The sequence below is a fragment of the Diabrotica virgifera genome, chromosome 1 (genome assembly GCF_917563875.1).
Source record: "Diabrotica virgifera virgifera chromosome 1, PGI_DIABVI_V3a".
In the NCBI taxonomy this organism is placed as follows: Eukaryota; Metazoa; Arthropoda; class Insecta; order Coleoptera; family Chrysomelidae; genus Diabrotica; species Diabrotica virgifera.
In genome coordinates this window covers 108,919,992-108,944,503 of record NC_065443.1, presented here as the reverse complement: position 1 = coordinate 108,944,503, position 24,512 = coordinate 108,919,992, and the positions used below count along the sequence as shown (strand labels likewise).

General features: G+C 33.2%; 2 protein-coding genes across 4 annotated transcripts in view; one reads left to right on the top strand and one right to left on the bottom strand.

The window, feature by feature from the left end:
• LOC114326950 (uncharacterized) overlaps nucleotides 1-24,512 on the top strand; it is a 308,181-nt gene that overhangs the window by 103,293 nt on the left and 180,376 nt on the right. The window lies entirely within an intron of this gene.
• Nucleotides 6,119-19,723, bottom strand: LOC114326953 (uncharacterized). The gene is made up of 3 exons (XM_028275439.1): nucleotides 19,462-19,723; nucleotides 11,053-11,182; nucleotides 6,119-6,309 (listed from the first exon to the last, which is right to left on the bottom strand). The coding sequence occupies exons 1-3, from the start codon at nucleotides 19,550-19,552 to the stop codon at nucleotides 6,207-6,209; spliced, it is 324 nt and encodes a 107-aa protein (XP_028131240.1). The 5' UTR covers nucleotides 19,553-19,723; the 3' UTR covers nucleotides 6,119-6,206.

Genomic DNA, 24,512 nt, shown 5'->3' with positions numbered 1-24,512 from the left:
AAATACATTAGTCATCAATTTTTTTGCAGAATACCTCGCTTAGTTTGAATGTAATCGACATTTAGTATTGCTCATTTTAAAGGTTTTTTCTAGTACTATAAAAGTTGTAAGTATCATTATACACCTAAAATCGACCGTTCTTCTGTTATTTCATAAGTTGAATATACCGATTTGAGCATGCAGCAAAAAAAACAAACTCTTCTTACCTACCATATCCCTCTTTCTATTTTAACTAGAAGATTTATGAAGGAACGAATCTCTTTGTTTTTTTATAACCTAGAGAAATATTTTATATAGTTTTTTTGTTAGATGCATAGTTTTTAAGGTATTCACAAAAATCCGTCCGAAAAGGTGTAATTTTTCAATGAAAACGGCAAATTTTCAACCACGAATAATTCAAAAATTATTGAGTTGTCAAAAAAGAATTATAGAACAGTTTTTGCTTAAAATTAGGTTCTCTAGCCTCTTCCGTGGCTATTTTAACCAAAACATTTTTCACTCCCGAGAAGGGGTTGGAACCACCCCCAAGATAAAAGCGCACATCGGTGTAGGGTAGACTTTGTTTCATGAGCTATTCCCTACTTACTGTGAAAATATCAAGTAAATCGATGTAGTAGGATGGAATTCGGAGCCAAATACCCTCATTGACTGCCCTAATATGGCTGTGTACAGTCTCCTGCTTTATCTTTATTGATAAATAAAAATATTGATTCATCTATCTTAAGGCCGCCAATTATATCAACCCAAATACACAGACATCATAATTATAAGAATAATAATAATTTATTAATCAAAAATACAATTTTTTTTTAATAATTACATATATACTAAGTGAATAAATCAGAAGGTCCCCAAGAGGTGTGGTACACCTGTTTCGGTAAATAGAATTTACAATAATAAATAATAACATAATACAACATAATACAATGCAATAAATAGAATATACCTGTAAGTTTTTTTTGAAAGTCGTAACTACACAGTTATGTTTTAGTAAATATGATACGTAGAATAAACAATACAATGAAAACAATAAAATAAATACTTAGTTTAATAATAAAGCACAAATAATTAAATTCAATCCTAGAGTTCATCCATCACCTTCAAAATTTCAACTTAAGAGGAAACAGTAGCGATTAACAGGTAGCGAAAACGCGTTCCAAGATTCCGGCTGTAATTTTGAATATTTTTTTGAGATATTTGGCACACGTATTCGTAACAAAAAAGTACACTTTCTTCAAATAAACTTTTTTATCCGATACCTAGATTTTGTGTCATTTTGGAACTACTAATGAAATAAAAAATTTTAGTAGTTCCAAAATGACACAAAATCTAGGCATCGGATAAAAAAGTTTATTTGAAGAAAGTGTATTTTTTTGTTCTTATTAATGGCGGTACAGGCTCTTTTTTTAATATTGTATTTAATTACAGAGTAATTTCCACATATTAATATATTTTTCAAATTGGGCTCTGTACCGTCATTCTTTATTATATTACGAATACGTGTGCCAAATATCTCGAAAAAATATTCAAAATTACAGCCGCAATCTTGGAACGCGTTTTGCTACCTGTTGATGGCTACTGTATCACCTTAAAACATGGCTATTTGCCTACAAGATCAAGTAAGAACAAAGTGCCGATTAATAAACAATCTACAATCTACTTGAATATTTAAGGTGAAACAGTAGCGATCAACAGGTAGCGAAAACGCGTTCCAAGATTGCGGCTGTAATTTTGAATATTTTTTCGAGATATTTGGCACACGTATTCGTAATATAATAAAGAATGGCGGTACAGAGCCCAATTTGAAAAATATATTAATATGTGGAAATTACTCTGTAATTAAATACAATATTAAAAAAACGAGCCTGTACCGCCATTAAGAAGAACAAAAAAATACAATTTCTTCAAATAAACTTTTTTATCCGATGCCTAGATTTTGTGTCATTTTGGAACTACTAATGAAATAAAAAATTTTAGTAGTTCCAAAATGACACAAAATCTAGGCATCGGATAAAAAAGTTTATCTGAAGAAAGTGTATTTTTTTGTTCTTCTTAATGGCGGTACAGGCTCGTTTTTTTAATATTGTATTTAATTACAGAGTAATTTCCACATATTAATATATTTTTCAAATTGGGCTCTGTACCGCCATTCTTTATTATATTACGAATACGTGTGCCAAATATCTCGAAAAAATATTCAAAATTACAGCCGCAATCTTGGAACGCGTTTTAGCTACCTGTTGATCGCTACTGTTTCCTCTTAATGCAATGATATCTCTCTCAAGGCCTTATGAATCCTGACGCTGCTGGTGTTTTCTTGGGTTCTCCACCTTTGAGATCGATTTCTCAGTCTTGGCACTCAATAGAGTGCCATTCCACTTGCCAATATTCTCCACCCGAAGCAGTTGACTGTCACGGTAGGTGGACTGAGATGTTTTTTTTTTATGCTGTTGTCCTTACAACATTTCTTTACTGCTGTTATTCTTTTACATCTTTTTATATGAATAGATGTATTCTTTAGTATGCACTTTAACACTCAACATTTTTGACTTCAAGTAAAAACTTTCTGGTGTGACACAGAACACAGCTACGAGTGAATCAAAGTCCAAAATTATATAACTATAATATTATATAGTAATATTTTTTGAAATTTTTATTATAATCTAGAAAACATATTTATATAAATTTACAATTTATTTACATCCGTTCAAGTTTCTTGTAAAAGGGCTTGTTAGACATCAGGACAAGGTATATCAGGGCAACACTTTGGATAAGGCTTGGACAGATCTTCAGGTGTTACTACGCATGGAGGCTCTGCTCCTACAGATCCGCAGATAAAATAAAAAATAAACTTCATTTAGAATATAATATGTAACTTTACTATCAATCCATGAAGGTGCCATCCAGCACAAACTTTGACCATGTGCCTTTGAAGGGTATCCCCGTTGAGAAAGGCAAAATACCCTCACTCCCAGAATTCAGTTTTTTTCATTTTTTACGTTATTTTTTTAACTAAAAAATAAGACTCGGCGCAATTTTAACTCGTCACCTTTCCTCCCTCCTCCTACTACCAAAAATACTCATTTTTTGTTTTTATTTTTTTAGGTGGGATGCAATCAATTTAAAAGTTTTTAAAAATTCATACTTATAGTTGAGGTTTTTACAGATCATGTCTATTTTTTATATACCCGTAGGTTGAGTGTACATAACCTCGAAAGGTTATTTTTTTCGAAAATAGTATATAATTTTGGAGATGGCTACAGGTCTAATTTTTTTTATTTTGTGTATTTTATCAAGTATGTATTTGAACCCACCAAAAAAAACCCTCACGTTTTTGGGGGGTCTGAACGTGTTTCTCCGCTTTTTGAATGTTCTAAGGGACTCAGTTACTTAAATAATACATTGCTCTGGAATAAGTGTTACTCCCTCCTCTTATTAACTTATCTATTTTTAGCACATAAGCAAAACGCTCGGACAGGTCGATTTTTAAAATAATCATAGTATATTATAGCATCAATGTTTCGAACTTTACGCGATCACTCTTCAGGTGACAGGCATAACTTTGACTTTTTTAAATGGGAAAGTACATCATGTGATACCTCATTTAAAAGCTTTTGAAATACTGATTACAAAAATGTATAATACTTTAATCCTATTTGAGAGCGTAGGCGCAAAATTTCGGTCGAATTGTTTTTAAACCCATTTATTTTTTTCGAATCCTGAAGGAAGGATTACATTACTACGGAGGGCTGAAAGTCCCTTAGACTAAACAAAAAGTTTCTTGTGAATGATATATTTGAAATTAAAAATCAGACTAAATTTTCTCTTTTTTTCACCCCTGTGACATTAAAATAAACATTCTAGAAGTTCTCAGGGACTCTCGACCCTCTATAATACTGTAAAATTAGTCAGTTTGTTTAGATATTGAGAACTGTCAAAGCGTATGTATTTGACTCGCCATTGGTCACTCTGCGTGTGCCACCTCAAATACATTAGACCAGCGGTTCTCAATCTGTGGTACATGTACCACTGGTGGTACATATCATTATTTGAGGTGGTACACAAAACGCAAAAACAGCCATAACCAGCACCACTATTATAGTTGATTAGATCACTTAGATAGATAGGTATGTCAGTTAGGTGATACCAAAAATAATAAAAACTATTTGGTGGTAAATGACTGAAAAAGATTGAGAACCGCTGCATTAGACTCTAATACATAGGTACAACTCTTAACATTTCCCATTCATTTTGATGAAGCAAGCGATAGAGCGCCACCTAGTGGTCTGCGTTGTTAACTACAAACTATGAATGACTGAAGATCTGTCAGTTAATCCATATTAATATTATTAACCTAACTTTTTGCGTTGTGTTTAATGTTTATCATGCATGTATTTTGAAAAAAAGTATTTTGTATATCTGCTATTACTAAATGAACTTAATGATGTGGCAGAATCAGACAGAAATACATGATTTAAATCTAGAACGACGCCAGTTACGAGACACCACAATAATCCATCTGAAATAAACGACCAGGTTTTTATGAAAAATTTCAGTGTCAAAAACTATTACTGTGAGATAAAATTAAAATATTGTAACTACCAAAAGATTAGTAATTTTATATATTTTATGTTTTGTGATACTGTTAAAAATTTAATGGACTAACCTCATGTAAGTTTTTATGCTTCTTTTATACAATATTTTTTCCTGTTAATATCATCGTATTTACTGAAAAAATAATTATAATTTATTTTCTACTATGAAACAAATAAATAATAGCTATTTGTATAACAAGGGAGGAAAGTGCTACTTTTCCTCCCGAGAATGAAGTTTACTGCCCGACGCGTAGCGGAGGGCAGTAATCATTCAAGGGAGGAAAAGGCACTTTACTTCCATGTTATACATACAGTCGGAAAAATGAAAGAACACCCATGAACAAACATATAAAACACCCTGTATTTTCCTGTCACCGTGTCACAAAGAAAATTGTCCAGTGCAAGTACATGTAACAATAATTATTACATGTACTTGTGCTGGCCAATTTTTTGTGTGACACAGTGGCAGGAAAATACAGCGTGTTTTATATGTTCGTTCATGGGTATTCTTTCGTTTTTCCGACTGAATGGTTTTTCCACCTTCCTCAAATAACAAGTCATTTATTCATTTTTACTTAATTTATTTATGTAACTAACCAACAAAATTTATTAGAACTAAAACTAACAAGTAGGTACAATATAACTGTCAACTGTTAAATATAAGTGAAATTATTAATGTAAACATTGTTAAATCAAAATAACAATTTACTGTTTTTTACCATCCTGCAAAATACAGGGTGTTTTATAAATAAACGTTAAAATGCATAGATACTTACGTAATAGAAAATAGATATTGTACAGGGCGTCAATAAGTTACATTTCATGAATGAAATACCATGACGTCACTTTTACTTTTCCTCCCTAGGGAGGAAAAGTACAACTTTGCTCCCTACAATTAGGTCCGGAGAAGTATACTTTTGGTAGAGGTAGGTGGAAAAACATTTTTTGTAAAAGTACAAACACAATTTAGGAAAATTAGCTCGTTATCCAAAAATTAATAAAATTAAATTTGAATGTTTACGTCAAATTTTGCGTTGTCAAAACGTAGTTCAACTCAAGCCGGCAGAGGTGCTAGTGGCAACGCAACGTGCTTCCAGATTTCTGTGGGAGTTGGATGTGGCCACCTTCATCGCGAATGCCATATCGCGATTCTATTGGTTAAAAATCTGTATCGTAATGAAATTCTATATCATAAGGTGCGTTCGCGGGTACAGTTGGCAAATTGTCGCCGACAATTTCTAACCTTACTTAATATAAATAATACCGTTAATAGATAAATATACAAGGTACATTTACTTTTAATTAATATTAATAACTAATTTTTAAATTATACTAGGTAAATATACCTTGTATATTTATCTATTAACGATATTATTTATATCATTTTAAAGTGCGCATGCGTTTTGCTGCTAATTTGTCGTCGACTAGTCGCCGACAGGCTCCCGCGAACGCACTTATAATGAAGCTCATTATGATACAGTTAGTGAAATCATAATTGATATGATAGTAATTTATATAAAGTATAAGAATAGAAAAAATTTATTATAATCTAGTAAACATTTAAATTTATAATTTATTTACATCCGTTCATGTTTCTTGTACGAAGGCTTGTTAGGCATCAGGACAAGATATGCCAGGGCAACAGTCTGGATAAGGCTTGGACAGATCTTCAGATGTTACTACGCATGGAGGTTCTGCTCCTACAGATCCGCAGCTAAAATAAAAAATAAATTTATTTAGTGTATATGTTCCGGGCAATGATGTAAATTGGCCATTGACGTTAAAGACCGGGCATTGTCGTGAATGTCCATTTCCCCTGGTTATTAACGACAATGCCCGGCCATTAACGACAATAACATTAGCTATTGGCCAATGTTGTAAAAAAATCACCTAAAATTAGAGTTTTCATCAATAATCTGTCGATAACGACAGTGGCCAAAAGGAACTGGCCAATGTTGATAAATAAAGAATATTAGGTATGATGTCCTATTATTTTTTTTATATAAGATAGCTTTTGAAGGCTAATCATTTTTATTTTGACCATATAGTGAACCATGACATTTTGTAACACTTCTTACATAAATTTACTACGAGTAATTTCAGCACGAGCACAGAAATGAAGCAAATAATAAACATAACCTTTAAACATAATCTTTTAGTCTAAAGGGTTAAGATAGGCAAAATGCCCTCACTCCCAGAATTCAATTTTATTATTTTTTCACGTTCTATGCAACTAAAAAATGAGATAACGCGGATTTTTAGCTCGCCACCCCCTTACCCCTCCCCCCACAGCCAAAAACGTAGATTTTTAGATTAAATTTTTTTTGTTGGGTTGCAATTGATTTAAAAATTTCAAAAAATTCACACGTGTAGCTGAGGCTTTTACAAAACATGTCTATTTTTTATGGATCCGTAGGTCGAGTGTACATAACCTCAAATTTTTTTCTAACTTTTTTAAAACCTATAACTTTTTTTTGGAGGGGGCTGCAGGTCCAGTTTTTTTTGCATTTTGTGTACTTTATCAAAAGCTATCTCTCTGATTTTTTTCAGATTTTTCCGTCATGTGCGCCATCTTGAAAAATCAGGAAAACTGTATTTTTAGGGGGTTTTTAGGGATTTTCTCCATTTTATAGACTACAACATAGATCAACTGAAGGTTTTTTTAATAGATTATGTATAATTTGAAATAACTGAGTATTTTAGGATTATCAAAAATTGAGCAAAACATCTTTAAACCCCCCAAAAGCCATGTTTTTTTATGTAAGAGTTTTTGCGGGCTTAATGATATTTTTTGAGATCGATACAGCCTGAATATTTTTTTTTCATTTTTTTACGTTATATGTGATTAAAAAATAAGACTAATCGCATTTTTAGCCCACCACCCCCTCCCCTGCCCCCACAAAAACGTCAATTTTTCTATTTTTTTTTTTTTTGTTTAGTTAAGTTGCAATTAATTTAAAAATTTTATGAGGCTTCTACAGAACATATCTATTTTTTTATAGACCCGTAGCTCGAGTGTACAATCCATATAACCTTTTATAACCAATACATATAAACTTTTTGAGTTGGTCACTTTATGACTTTCATAATAATAATTTTTAATCGAGTTATTAAGCCTTAAAAATGGCCATTTTCGCGTTTTTCAAATTTTAAATTGCAAGTAACTCGACAACAGTCAATTTTATAGAAAAATCACAAGAGACCTTTTTTGCTCAGGTTGATCCAGAGAATCTAAAACAAATTTGTCGTAAGTGAAAAAATTTATTTTTTGAATTCGTTTAAAAAATTGTTTAAACAATTTTCCGACCGCGGTACTGCCTGGCACCTTGTGGATTTGTTATAAGGACCTGTTTTTGAGTAAGTTTGTGCAAAAAAAAATGAATCGGAATAATTTACCTAATGGGGACAAGCATACAGCATGGACTATTCGCATTATGAGCCAAACGAAGATGGTTTGGAAAACATTAAACGATAGATACTGTTGTAGATGTCAGTTGCGGAAACGGCAACATAACCATAGGCTGTTGTTCGCATGTAGCTGCCATGATATAATATTTATCGCATGGAAGATATTTTACAAAAATCATCAAGCCAGCAGAATATCTTACAAAACTCTTTGACAATACAGATGTTATCCCTGTAATAGACGAAGACAGCGATGAAGACTTAACTGTAAAGTGTAATACCAACGAATATACTCTCCGAATACTCTAAGAGTATATACGGAGCTATATATTCTTTGGTTATACTTTCTTTATTCTTTTTATGGTGTTTTACGTGGCAGTAAACGTAAAGCAAAATGACATTTTAATAGGCAGAGATATAGGTTATGTTTATGTAGATGGCACAAGCACATGTTTGAATAATTAGAATATGTATAATGTAAGGTAATATTAGGGTACCTACTAAATACAAACTAATGAACAAAGAACAAAATGTTTTGATTCACAAAACGACAAGAAGTATGATATATTAAAATAATGTATTTTTCTTAAATTGATTATTCTGTTTTATTTTTGTTTTTTGTATTCTACCTAAAAGATATCACAATGACATCTTTACTTTATACAAAAATATTGCAAAAATTTGAAATTATTTTGTTAAATTGTAGTTTACTTGAGGACAAACTGAGCAACAGATATACTGAGAAACAAATGAAAACGAAAAAATGATGATTTATTGGGCAGGTTGAGAGGAAGGAGGGCTAAAATTGAGCTAAGGCTTATTTTTAAACACATCAAACGTAAAAAAAACGAAAAAAATATTCAGGCTGTATTGATCTCAAAAAATATTAGGCCTGGATGCCGCGTACCAAAAATAGTTGATTGATAGCAAGCTGAAAATGTGTTAATAGTTTAACGGTGTCTAGTCGAACAAACTTTGATGTAGGTATGGAAACAGGGGAAGTTTTAATTGTGAAACGTAATTTTAATTGTGGAACGTGTCATCCTGGCAAGTTTATGATTGTGAAAACTAGCAGGTTGTTTTTAAGTTTATTCAATGGCAAATTATATAAAATATCCCTAAAAACTCAGTTATTTCAAATTTTACCTACATAACCTATAAAAAAAACCTTGAGTTAATCTATTATGAATTATATAAAATGGAGAAAATTCCTAAAAACCACCGAACAACTTAGTTTTGCGGATTTTTTAAGATGGCGCACCTTACGGAAAAATCTGAAAAAAGTCAGAAATATAGTTTTTGATAAAATACACAAAACACAAAAAAAATAGACATGCAGCCATCACCAAAAAAAATATACGTACCTATTAAAAAACAAAAAAAAGAGGTTATAATATGTAAACTCGACCTTCGGGTCCATAAAAATAGATGATCTGTAAAATCCTCAACTTGTGCGTGTGAATTTTTTGTAATTTATAATTTAATAATTATTAATTATTCTAAATGGGAAATAAGCCACAATTTAACTAAAAAATGACCATTTAGAATAGTTAATTACAAAAATGCCACAAAGAAATAGCTTCAGAATAACATTTGTAATTGCAAACCAACTTAAAAAAAAAATAAAATCGAAAAATTGACATTTTTGGCTGTGGGGGAGGGGGAATAGGGGAAGTGGGCTAAAATTGCGGTGAGTCCTAATTTTTTAAAATCATATAGAACGTAAAAAAAAATAAAAAAAATATTCAGGCTGTATCGACCACAAAAAATATAATTAGACCCGCAAAAATCCTTACAAAACTTTAAAAAAACATGGTTTTTGGGGGGTTTAAAAGTGTTTCGCCCAATTTTTGAATATCCTAATATACTCAGTTATTTTAAATTATACATAATCTATTAATAAAACCTTGAGTTGATCTATGTTGCAGTCTATAAAATGCAGAAAATTCCCCAAAAACCCCCTAAAAAACAGTTTTCTTGATTTTTCAAGATAGCGCACCTGACGGAAAAATCTGAAAAAAAATCAGAGAGATAGCTTTTGATAAAATACACAAAATGCAAAAAAAATTGGACCTGCAGCCCCTCCAAAAAAAAGTTATAGGTTTTAAAAAAGTTAAAAAAAATGAGGTTATGTACACTCGACCTATGGGTCCATAAAAAATGGACGTGTTTTGTAAAAGCCTCAGCTACACGTATGAATTTTTTGAAATTTTTAAATCAATTGCAACCCAACTAAAAAAAAATTAAATCTAAAAATCTACGTTTTTGGCTGTGCGGGGAGGGGTAAGGGGGGTGGCGAGCTAAAAATCCGCATTATCTCATTTTTTAGTTGCATATAACGTAAGAAATTAATAAAATTGAATTCTGGGAGTGAGGGCATTTTGCCTATCTTAACGGGGGGTAGGTACCGTTTCAACATTGACCGATTAACAACGGGCATTATTCATATTGACCGGACAATGATAGAAATGTTATCAAGAATTTAAAATTATCATCAATGTCCACTTTCTATGGACAATGACTGATTCAACAGGCCATTGTCGATATTGACCGGTTATTAACGTTATTGACCGGATTTACGTTATTGCCCGTAACATATACAATTTTACTACTCATTCATCAAGGTACCATCTAGTAGAAATGTTTGGCTATTTGCTATTGGCTGTTTTTCTTGCGTTGCCTCTTATAAATTTGTCTCACGCATCTTTTGAAAAATTAAAAATAGTACAAACGTTTAATATGATATTTGTCAGGTGTAATATAGAACAAAACATTCCAGTATCATGTGTAGCCGAACGTTATTTTTATCTTCTACATTGACAATTATTCCTTCATTTGCACTTTATAGAACTTTTTGGCAAATCTGTCATTACAGTCGTTAAACAGCAGTAGCGAAAGTATATGCCCTTGTCTCACTCCCATCTTCCTATATTTTTTTTGTTTCGTTATTGTTCAATTAACTTCAATATGGTTTATGCTTTTTTGTCGTTATAGATTCCATAAAAAGAAAACTTGGTTTCTGTAAAATTAAAAAAAAATAAAAATATCTTACCCTGCTTCGTGAATATATCTAGTACCGCTTGAACAGGTTAATTGAACACAGTGTCCTTCTTGTTGCTTCTTTTCACCAAATTTCATGGAACCTATACCTTTATCAGATGAGTAGCAATCACCTAGATGTTCTGAAAAGCAGATAAATATTTTAATTTATAGGTTCAAGTTTGATTTTTTTATGAGAATTGATAAACAAGTACCTATTGTCGTCTTAGAAAGGAGACGATTGTTATTGTTACATTTGCTTTTTGTTATATTATAAAAATCTTCGTATTATCTAGGTATCTAACAACTACTCTTGATAAATTTAGCAATATGTAATAAACAAAATATGCAAAAGAATAACCGTCATTTTTTAATTATAGTAGGGGAGCGAAGTATGCTAAATGTGCAGTACTCGAGCGCTTTGGAGACCTATTGAGTTGTGAAGAGTAGGTTAAGTAAAATTTTCCATTTTAGTGGGGACTTTCCATTTTTAATTTAATTTTCCATTTCCAACAATCGTTTTTTTAGATTATAGCGCCATCTATCCATAATTCGAAAAAATGTTTCGAAAAAAAGTTACTCATTTCTATGTAAAGAATCCAAATCTGGAATAAAAATTTGGGGCTCCTATTTAAGATTTTAAAGTAACCTCCCACCTCCCTCCGTGGGGGGTCGTGTTTGGTACCATTCGATAGATTTTTCAAAAATATTGATTATGCGTATTTTGCAGTTTTTCGATCTAATGTTTATTTTGCGAAATATCGCGGGATTTGTATTTAAAATTTTAAATTTACCCCCCACTCCTCTCCGTGGGGGTCATGTTTGGTATCATTCGATAGATTTTTGAAAAGTATTGAACATGTATTTTTTAGTTTTTCTATCTAACGTTCATTTCGCGAATTATTCGCTTTTTTTGTAAAACTTTTTAACTCACCCATTTCCTTACGCCCCTCTCAAATCGTCAGATTTTTGAAATATACACTGTTTTGCATGTCTTTAACTTACCTTATCTTAATCTGACAATTTCGAGTATTTTTAAGGATAGATTTTTTTTTCGGGCCCCCTTAACGAACGCCCATGTGTTAAGAGCCAATATATGGTAGAGGTACATCTGAAGGGCACCAGGTTTCTCCCCATATGATAATCTGACGCGCTCGAGTAACTGCAAAAATCCCCGCTTGGACTCCCCTACCATTACAAACAAGATACAAATAATGTAAGATCGGTATTCCGATCCTGGTATGTGCTCAAGAGATTACAGACAGGGCTTGCTCAGACAGGACCATCCCTATCTGCTGTGACAGCCAGGCAGCGCTAAGGGCTTTGGAAGCGCCCAAGATCAGCTCTAAGCTGGTTCTTAAATGCAAGAGAACACTGGACGATGTTGCTCTGGCCAACAGGGTTAGGTTGGTATGGGTACCGGGATACACAGATGTGAAAGGCAACGAACGGGCTGACGCCCTCGCAAGACGGGGCTCATCCACTCTGGTTGTGGGACCCGAACCTGTGAATAAAGTGCCCTTCAGTACTGGTCGGGGTAGTCTCAGGGAGCTTCTGCGGAAGTTCCAGGACTCCTGGACCAGTTGTGGAGGTTTGGGACAAGCTAGGCCCTGGTGGTCAGTATGCTTACCGGTCACTGTAGACTCCGACGGCACCTTCATCTGCTTGGACTGACAGATGACTCACGGTGCCGTCTATGTAATTAGGAGGAGGAAACCTCCTCACATATCCTCTGGGAATGCCCGGCATTGGCCTATCAGAGGTGGCAGATCCTAGTATCGGCATGTAGGCAGCCGAGCTAGGTGAGGGAGTTGCCTCTTAAGAGACTTGTGTCTTTCTGTGAGGGCATAAGGTTTCTAGGGGAGTAGAAATAGGTGGCACCGGCAGATTTGCAGACACTGCTGATTGTGACCAACATGGGAGCCCGGTGTAGCCTGGGCCCCAGAAACGTTGAAGAACAGGATCTTATGGACCTGGTCCGTAAGGTAGGGGTGATACAATGGACCCACCGTAGGAGGTCTCAGTGTCTGAAGGGCTCACAAGTTGGCTCTGCCCTGATGTGCCATACCATACCAAGATCGGTATTTAATTTAAAATACTAATTGAAGACCGGTAAGTTGTATGGAAAAGTGACACATTTTACAGACAAAGCATAGAAAATCCTTAAAAATAGAGTTTGAAAAGTTATTTTTTTTTAATTTGTTGCTGAATTATTTTAAAAATATCTTAAAAAGTCGATGTTTTGAAAATTATTAATACCTTTGCTATAAATATAAAAATACTTTAATTTTGCGTGAAGATAGGGACAATATGACAAGTAGATATGTATTCAGCTATAAATATTTCAAAAAGTTTCATTTAATAGTTATTGCAAACTTGAAATTGTTTATCCCAGAAAACTTTTATCTTCAACGTTAGGAATATATGTATGTATTATGTTACAACATATACGAAGATAATTTATTTTTATTGTAAATAATGGCATTTTTCCACGAATTTAAAAAAAAATACGATTCTTAGAACCTGAGTTTATTTTTTTTTCAAAAGTTTACCAGGACTTCGTTATGACTGCCACCTACAATAAGACGTTAATCTCTATCTGCCAGTGCGATATTATGGCTCCTCTGCACATCGGCAGACGCGTCTGCGGATGCATCTGCCGATGTATCATCACGAGCTGACCGCACATCTGTACTGTACACATCACACATCTGTAAATCATTCAGTCTGTGTTAATTATCGGGTGACGCAATATCTACTTTGAATTCACTGCGAAAACTAATGCGTCGTAGAGGTCAGATGTGTGGAGAGGCATCGGGCGTTCGCACCGAAACCCTTTGATCTGTGCTAGGAAAACCGACAACAATCGGATATTTCGCAGACGCGTCCGCCGACGTGATATATAAACTGCAAACGATCAAATTACCCGATCTACACATCTGCGGATGCATACGCAGATGCCGTCCGCGGACGCGTCTGCCGATGTAGGCATTACACCCATATGATGAATCATATTATGAACGAGTCGCGTTGCCGGCACATAAACAAAGTTTGTCAAAGCTCGGTAGCCGCGTTGCTGACAGTCAATAGGTTATAAACATTGAAAAAGCACCATTTGAAAGATTGAAAGTTCAAGTTTTGACAAAAATAATTTCTAAATGATTCCTAAAAGCCGTCCATGATGCACCAAACGTAAAAGCTTGAAAAACGAAGCGATTGTACTATTTCAAAAACTGAAGTCGTAATTTTATAAAAACAAATGTATAAATATCGTAGTATCTCCGGTTCTAATCAAGGAAAATTATTTATTTTTTATTTAGGTTACCTAATTGCTTAGATCATAAAAATGCAATTAGTTAATTTATGTATTGTTTATTTAACCGAGTAATCTGTTTAAAAAATTAAAAATAAATATTTTTTATTTTGCTTATAGTTATTAGTGGAAAATGTTATGAAATGATAAGCAACGTAAATACTTAAGTATTCTAGTTATAAGTGTAATATCTTTTAACAATAAATTTTACAAAAAATATATAGACTAAACCCAAAAAGTATCGCATAATTTTTGAAACAGAAAAAAATTTAAAAAATAATTTTTAATTTTTAGCAGAGTGTTATAATACCCGTCTATCGTCTTCTTTAGCTGTCTACAAACAAAAAACAAGAAACAAAACGTTGTTAAAGCAGAATATTTATTTTGGACCATTGTGTTCGAGAATTTGATCTGTGCACTATGTCTGCTTGAGTTTTCAATGAGTAGGTGCGTTCTTACAAAAAATGAGTAGTATAACGTCAGAACAAGCAGCCCAAATTGTAGGTTTAATTGGAGATGGCCGATCCCAACAATATCTTGCTGAAGTTATGGGAATCCACCAATTCAGCGTTTCAAGAGCTTTAAGAAGGTATAGAGAAAGTGAAGGATTCACAAAAAGACCAGTTCCAGGACTTTCCAGGTGCACGAACCCAGCAGATGAACGTTATTGACATTTGCAGACTTTGCGTACACGCATGTACATCATGTTACAGCTAGACAACTGCAAAATGATCTTTTCACAGCGCTTAGCCCGTAATGTTCGGTTCGTAAAGTGCCAATTCGGTTAGAAACAGATTAAGGGAATTTAGAGTCAGAGTCAGAATGTCTGCTACTGCCCCACTAACGAAGGCACACCGTATGGCACGTTTAAATTTTGCACCAGAACATGTCGATTGGGATATTAGTGACTGGACTAATATTATTTTTGCTGAGGGGTCAAAATGTGTACTTTGTGGATCCGACAGTGCAAAGTGTCTATCGGATCCAAAAAGTGTAAATTTTGACTTATCAATAAAAAGAATATTATTCCAGTCGTTAATATCCCAATCGACATGTTTTGGTGCAAAACTTAAACGTGACATACGGTGTGCCCTCGTTAACAGTGGAGCAATAGTAGTCATTCTGACTCTGATTCCAAATTCCATTAATCTGTTTCTAACCGAATTGGCACTTTACGAATCGAACATTACGGGCCACGGGCTGTGGAAAGATCATTTTGCAGTTGTCTAGCTGTAACATGATGTGTACGCAAAGTCTGTAGATGTAAATAACGTTCACCTGCTGGGTTAGTGCACCTGGAAAGTCCTGGAACTGGTCTTTTTGTGTATCCTCCACTTTCTCTATACCTTCTTAAAGCTCTTGAAACGCTGAGTTGGTGGATTCCCATAACTTCAGCAAGATATTGCTGCGATCGGCCATCTCCAATTAAACCTACAATTTTGGCTGCTTGTTCTGACGTTATATTACTCACTTTTTGTAAGGACGCACCTTCTCATTGAAAACTCAAGCAGACATAGTGCACAGATCAATATTCAATACACAACATCAATATTCTGTTTAACAACGTTTCGTTTCTTGTTTTTTTTTCGGCAAAAACGCGCTTCAACTTGAAATGTTATGGGTTTGTAGACACCTAAAGAAGTAGACGGGTATTACATTCTGCTAAAAATTAAAAATTATTTTTAAACTTTTTTTCTGTTTCAAAAATTATGCGATACTTTTAGCGTTTAGTGTATATGAACATGCAAAAGTTACTATAAATCTCCATGAGACCACCAATGAAGTAGACATTAGGAGAGGAGTAAGACAACGTGATACTATCATCCCAGAATAATAATTGTTCTCAACATTATTAGAATATACTTTCAAAATTCTGAACTGGGAGGACAAAACAATCATCACTGAAGATAATAATCAAATAACCTTCGATTCGCGAATGACAGTGTTGATAGCGGATGACTTAAAAGATGCTACGGACATGCTGGAGGAACCAGTTGGGACGGATTCCTTATACAGTGGGTGATCATATTATTAGAGCCACCTACTAAAATTCAATGTTTTAGAGGAAGGGTATATAATTGAGCTATATCATATATTAATGCATTTGTTTCCATTTGGCTGTCTTGTTACATTTTACGAAAGTTCAATAAATAGTCTGACAATAGTGGCAACACGCATGTGTGGCAATGCATGACTCAGATGTCATTGTTTGTCAGTGCTGCCCAGCCTAGATTGCAACTCGTGTGCCTATTATTTTGTATTCTTGGTGTTTAGAGTTATAATAAACTTCGTGAGTTTCCATTGCTCTCTAGTGATATTCTGACAGTCCTATACTATATTTTTTGAATTCAGTAAAAATTGCGCGTTCGTTACACTAGTGGTACCAGAACATCATGGGAAATCCAAAGAAATCTCACCAAGAAAAATAGCAGAAATAAAAACTTTAATATTCAATACTAATCACTCCAACAGAAACATAGCATCCATTTCTAAAGTTTCAAAGGCAACGTGGACGGTATAAAGAGAAAACTTACATACCATTATTAAACAAAAGTAAAATTTTCTGAGGTGGCTCTAATAATATGATCACCCACTGTACATATAAAGTAAGATAGATTCTACTTGTGTTTCTTGCAGTGGCGGCCGGTCAGGGTCGGCAGTGCCGACCCACACATTTATATAGATAGATTTTTTTAATATTTGTATCTGTGAAGTAAAAAAATCTGTCAGATAATACATACTAAATTTTATTCATGGTTTTTTAAAGGATTTAATCAATCCGAGCGTTAAGTGATCCCTGCGCATAACAGACTTCTCAAAAAATGAATGATCCGAGCCATTCATCTGACTTTTCGGCTAGCCGTACCCAACTCATCCGTAGCTGACGATTTACACGTAAAACTCAACGAAATAACAAGTCGATGAGCAAGCGAACATACATTCTCTCCGTAGGCCAGGTACGGCATATTTAAATCTGCCGGTCGGTAGTGCATCGCCAGATCGCATCGGCAGAAGTGGTCAAAAATAATCACGCCGTTTTACGTCGTTTAATTGATATTGTAATTTTTTTAAGTTGTCAGGAATTATCATTTAGTAGACATGATGGAGCGAAGCATTTGTTAAAAATCAAAGTAATTATAGAGATAATAATAAAATTGTTTTAGAAATATTTACTTTCTGATTCGAAGTGTATTCGTAATACAGAATGAACTAATACATATAATCAAATAGTTACATTTTGAATAACGTTATTGAATCTGAGATTTAGAAAACCATTTGCTTTTCGCTGGAAGTAGATGAAACTTCTGATTATCATGTCATTCACAATTATCAATTATTGTTGTTCGATAGGCGTTACGTCGTTACGTGGTAATATTTATGAGAGGTTTTTAGGTTTTAGAAACGTGAGTAAAAGCAATAAGGCAGAATATATTTTTGATGTTTTAAAGAATTTTTTAAAATTTTTTGATATCAAAAATAAATTGGTAGGGCAAACTGGGGCAATCTTATGACGGCGTTGCTGTGATGTGTGATGAATTGCATGGTCTCCAGGCAAAAGTTAAAACTACAGATTGCATCACAAGCTTTATTTACTCACTATTATGCGCATATAATGAATTTAGTTTTGCATGATACGTGTAAAAAATAAAGAATATCGTCTTTTCTTGCCAGTTTAGCTCACCTAAACGGATTACTGCTTTAGAACAAATTTGTTTCGAAAAAAAGCGAACAGTTTGTCAGACGCGATGAAATTTTAAATCTCGGTTAGTTTTATCTAAGCAGATTATCTCTGATAGTTTTAGTATCTGTAGCAGATTTTCGTGAACAGCTTTTGAAAGTTTTTGATTTTATTATCGAAGGCGACGATTTTGAAATTGGCGATACCTCGATCCGTGAAGCAATCGATTTGAGAACTTTCTTTTAAATTTAAATTCTTTTAAATATTTTTACGACAGAGTTTGCCCAAGATATTCATTATTGTTCAAAATCAGTCAACTGACATTATTTATTCAGAAAATAGAATACGAAAGCTGGTGCAAAATCTCAGAGATTTTCGTAAGGATAGTAGTTTCCAATATATACGCAGTGACATTTTGGACTCGCTTGATATTTCCGAACCATTCCAAAAAAGACAACAACATGATACATATCTCAAAAAACGAATAGGTATATCTTGAAATTTTGGATACTTACTAATATATGCAAATAGATACTCGTTTTTCGAATTTTGAAGATTTGCAAATTTTTGACCTCTTTGACGATTCAAAATTTAAAAGCTACCTTCGCCAACGAATTTCCAAGATATTTATTATAACAAGTTAGGTACTTAAAAATTACGCCGATCCAAATATTTTCAGACAGTGGGATAAGTTACAAAATATGTATGTATAATTCTATGTAGTAAGTACTGCAATTAATTATAACAAACTGTTCATCAATTATCTTATCACCACTACCACCAATTTCTGCCTCAAATAAACGGGATTTATCTTGTCTCAAAAGAATCAGCGCGTATGGTCGAAACACCATGAAAGAAGAGAGAATGTCAAGTACATCAAATAAAAAAAAAACAAAAAACAACAAAATCTCCTATGATGATTTGCCTTTTCGTTTGATGGTATACCTATATGAGGAGACAAAAAAAACCTTGCCGACCCTGTCTCCAAGGCCACGAGCCGCCACTGGTTTCTTGCTAGTCCTTACATGCTGAACTGAAGCTATTCACCAAAAAAAGCCATACAGTAAGAAATAATTTAAAGAATAATGGATCGCTCCATGCTGCTCGGATTAACACTTAGAGAAGGGGTAAGAAACGAGGAAATACACAGAAGGTCAAGGGTGGATGGTGTTCTCGAATGCATTACAAGACGTAATAAATGCAGCCAAGGAAGAAACTTCCAACCTTAGATCAGATGACGAATCTCGACGGATTGGGTTGCAGCATCACAAGATAGAAATAAATGGAGCAACCTCGAAGAAGCTAATTGTGGACATAAAGAAACGCTGTGTGATGATAACGACACAGAAAAAGCCCTGCGATGGAATAGAAAAGGAAACAGATCTGGTTAGCATAAAGGCGTAAAAATTTTTATCTTTCAATGAGCTTACCTGTTCCTTTATCAGACGGCGTTATTGCTACCCAACCTTCTACATGAAGAAATGTAACTGCCACAATCAGGAAAACAAAGTAAGCCTTCATCTTAAATGTGGACGTGGTCTTTTCTCAGAAATTGCTTTAATGCAACTGTTGTTTCAGATATGATTGGACGTCCTTTTTATTGATTTTCTTGGATTTTGACCCCACACTTCATTATTCGCTTTATGTAATTAAGATTATTATATCACTTAACTACCAAATCAATAACATGTTGTTTTGTACTGTCTCCTGCTTTATCTTTATTTTAAAAATATTGATTTATCTGTCATAAGGTCGCCAAATTATATCAAATGTAGCCAATTTATTTTGCGTAAATTTTTGTCATTAGTACTAATTTACTTTTAATCGATTTAATGTTTAACAATATTATGTTTGGAAAAAAGGAAATATTCCATTGATTGCATTCCTGGACAAAATTACGATTGCTTTACCTGAAGGTCATTTTATAAGATAACGATTTCTCTAGAAAAAGTCTATGGCGTTATTTTTTTACATACAGTGTTGCAGTCACTTTACACAGACTTGTAGAAAAATTGTTTCTGAGATTCTCTACTAGACATGTATGTTCGTTCTTCGGGTTACTGTCAGGTTTCAGAAACTGTCTGACCGTCGTCTTCTTAGGCCGGCCACAGACGAGCGACTGTGGCCGGCCATTCTGTGGATCCACAAAAGTAGTTTCCGATGATTGACCGTGGGTTCTTATGTGGAGTGGACGTTACACCCCAGACGAGCGACTGTGGCCGGCCACGGTCAATCATCGGAAACTACTTTTGTGGATCCACAGAGTGGCCGGCCACAGTCGCTCGTCTGTGGCCGGCCTTAGACTACCCGTTGATCTCCCTCTAGCTGGTGATTTCTCTCTTGCTATTAAGGTGATACAGTAGCGATCAACAGGTAGCAAAAACGCGTTCCAAAATTGCGGCTGTAATTTTGAATATTTTTTCGAGATATTTGGCACACTTATTCGTAATATAATAAAGAATGGCGGTACAGAGCCCAATTTGAAAAATATATTAATATGTGGAAATTACTCTGTAATTAAATACAATATTAAAAACACGAGCCTGTACCGTCATTAAGAAGAACAAAAAAATACACTTTCTTCAAATAAACTTTTTTATCTGATGCCTAGATTTTGTGTCATTTTGGAACTACTAAAATTTTTTATTTCATTAGTAGTTTCAAAATGACACAAAATCTAGGCATCGGAAAAAAAAGTTTATTTGAAGAAAGTGTATTTTTTGTTCTTCTTAATGGCGGTACAGGCTCGTTTTTTTAATATTGTATTTAATTACAGAGTAATTTCCACATATTAATATATTTTTCAAATTGGGCCCTGTACCGCCATTCTTTATTATATTACGAATGCGTGTGCCAAATATCTCGAAAATATATTCAAAATTACAGCCGCAATCTTGGAATGCGTTTTCGCTACCTGTTGATCGCTACTGTTTCCTCTTAAATTGATATCTGATGGTCTGAAAAATATCCTCTTTCGACGATTAGGGCTCTGCGATCTCAAAAAAAAATATTTCTAGAAAGTCAATACTTTATTTTAAGCATACATGTCAAATTTTAGCTCGATGCTGCCATTAGTACAGCCGGAAAAATGAAAGAATAGGGATTTTCATTCACAGTTATTTGTTTTGAGCTTCTGTCATGTGTCGTATAATCCGTGTGTATTAATATTATACACAGATTATACAACATATGACAGAAGCTCGAAACAAATGGCAATCGATGAAAAGCCCTATACGCCCTGAGCTTCGCTGGTGTCGCTCCTGGCGGATTACTAATTCAACTTTCACCGGTAATTTTTAAATTTATTATTTAATTGTTATCGCTTAATATTTACAACGCTAAAAAGTAATTAAATTGTACAATAATAGATTTTTTTAAGATTTTGCTAATCATTTTGACGTTCTATTGATGAAATATTAATTTCTTACTTCGGATATTTTCACAATTATCGTGTAGATAGCGCTAAGATTAATAGATTAATTTATAATTACATATTACGGAACATTAAAAAAACGTAAATTCAGTATTTAAAACGTAAGTATATTTAAGGTAAAAAATACACTCGGGTGCAAAATTAACCGGACACCTTAAAAATGGGTAATTTTTTGATATCTCGCAATTCCTAAACCTGTTGTCCGATTTAAGTGATTTTTTAATATGTTATAGCCTTATTCTTTAACAATACTGTTTTAATAATATTGTTGCTAAACAGGTAAATGTTCATTGTATACGAGGTGTACCAATGAAACTGTGTTTTTTTCTTAAACTTCGCATCACCCTGTGGAATATTCTAGCATTTACAAAATACTGAAATTGAAATCTAACTATAGCCTCATGTTTTCTAAACATTTTGTTTTTTGATTCATTCGCGTACATTGGACCATAAAAAAGTTAGGTAATTTAACAACTAGCCATGTTTTTCATCAATACGGGGTATTTTCAAATAAGTATGGCAACCTTTAATTAAAGGGTAGTTCTGCATGAAAAAATAATGACAGTTTGCTTTATAAACGGTATGTCCGCAATTGCTTCGTTCCTGAGATAGGGAATGTTGAAATTTTTCTTACAAACTGATGATTTATATATTGCTTTAAAACCGGTTGAGATATGCAAATGAAATTTGGTGGGTTTTAAGACCCACCCTCTATTTCAACACCCTCTATCTTAGAAATTAAGCATTTGCGGACATAGGTTTAAACCGTCATCATTTTTTCATGTAGAATAACTCCATAAAGTTTGCCATGCTTATTTAAAAACATACTGTTTTGATAAAAAACATGGCTAACTGTTAAAGTACCTAACTTTTTAACGGTCCAACATAAGCGAATGACTCAAAAAGCAGAATGTTGAGAAAACATGAGGCTATAGTTGGGTTTAAATTTGAGTATTTTGTAAATGTTAAAATACTCCACAAAAATTTATTCTGCAAAAAAGTATAATAATTTAATATAATTATAGTATAATATTTCTTAAATATTAACTTATGAATGACAGTTAACGGCATCCTACGTTTGCTGTGATTGGTCGTTATCTTCACGCATTCAAATTTTGTTTCAGGATTGGATTGTAAAATTGAAACCGTCAAAATTCGAGAGTGTGCTAACTGATCCTTTAGCTCAAATTTTTCTACCGTTTTAAAATTAAAATTGTTTTTACTTACTTTTTTCTAATTGCATCAATTCGTTTTTGTCGTTGAATCACCTTATGCTTAGCGACAGGAAAGTTGTAGAATACACAGTTACTATTGTAACCAGTATTTCGACACTCTTTAATACAACAACTTTCGTGAGACATTTAAAAGCTACAATATGCAACTCTTAATGCAGAACGTCAAAAAGCAAATTTCCAGTAAAGGTTTACAAACTTGTCACTACTGGCGCTCGCGAATTTTTAATTATCTCCTCTACCTACGAGCTCACAGCGTATAGGCTCTGAGCTTCGCTGGTGGCTCTCCTGTCGGATAACTAATTCAACTTTCACCGGTAATTTTTAAATTTATTATTTAATTGTTATCGCTTATATTTACAATGCAAAAAATTAATTAAATTGTACTCGATTTTTTTTAATATTTTGCTAATCATTTTGACGTTCTATTGATAAAATATGAATTTCTTACTTCGGCTACTTTCACAATTATCGTGTAGATGGCGCTAAGATTACCGTTTATTTCAATCAACGATATTACGGAACATTAAAAAAACTTAAATTCAGTATTTAAAACGTAAGTATATTTAAGGTAAAAATATATACCACAGCTTTGACCAACTAATATTTTTTATAATTAATGTTTTTAATTTTAATTTTAAATTAATCACTTTGACATTTATATCAAATTTCCGGTAAACGTTTACAGACTTGCCACTACTGGCGTTCGCGAATTTGTAAATATCCCCTCTACGTACGTACGTAGAGGGGAAATTTACAAATTTGCGAACGCCAGTAGTGACAAGTTTGCAAACATTTACTGGAAATTTGACATAAATGTCAAAGTGATTAATTTAAAATTAAAATTAAAAACATTAATTATAAACAATATTAGTTGGTCAAAGCTGTGGTATTTTTTACCTTAAATATACTTACGTTTTAAATACTGAATTTAAGTTTTTTTAATGTTCCGTAATATCTAATTATAAATAATCTATTATAATCTTAGCGCCATCTACACGATTATTGTCAAAGTATCCGAAGTAAGAAATTGATATTTTATCAATAGAACGTCAAAATGATTAGAAAAATCTTAAAAAAATCGATTACAATTTAATTACTTTTTTGCGTTGTAAATATTAAGCGATAACAATTAAATAATAAATTTAAAAATTACCGGTAAAAGTTGAATTAGTAACCGCTAGGAGCGACACCAGCGAAGCTCAGAGCGTATACCCATGAAGGATCACATCAATCACTTATGTTGTATTTGTATCACTTATGTTGTATTTGCTGTCTTTTTCTATAAATAACAAACGTTTGAAAAAGATAGCAAATACAAAATAAGTTATTGATGTGATCGTTCATAGGTATACGCTGTGAGCTTAGCTGGTGTCGCTCCTAGCGGTTACTAATTCAACTTTTACCGGTAATTTTTAAATTTATTATTTAATTGTTATCGCTTAATATGTACAACGCAAAAAAGTAATTAAATTGTAATCGATTTTTTTAAGATTTTTCTAATCATTTTGACGTTCTATTGATAAAATATCAATTTCTTACTTCGGATACTTTGACAATAATCGTGTAGATGGCGCTAAGATTATAATAGATTATTTATAATTAGATATTACGGAACATTAAAAAAACTTAAATTCAGTATTTAAAACGTAAGTATATTTAAGGTAAAAATATATACCACAGCTTTGACCAACTAATATTGTTTATAATTAATGTTTTTAATTTTAATTTTAAATTAATCACTTTGACATTTATGTCAAATTTCCAGTAAACGTTTACAAACTTGTCACTACTGGCGTTCGCGAATTTGTAAATA

Coding starts and splice junctions, on each gene's coding strand:
- LOC114326953 (XM_028275439.1), bottom strand. CDS start 19,552: ATGAAGGCTTACTTTGTTTTCCTGATTGTGGCAGTTACATTTCTTCAT. Junction 11,183..19,461: donor GCCGTCTGATAAAGGAACAG/GTAAGCTCATTG, acceptor TCTGCTTTTCAG/AACATCTAGGTGATTGCTAC. Junction 6,310..11,052: donor AGATATATTCACGAAGCAGG/GTAAGATATTTT, acceptor TTTTTATTTTAG/CTGCGGATCTGTAGGAGCAG.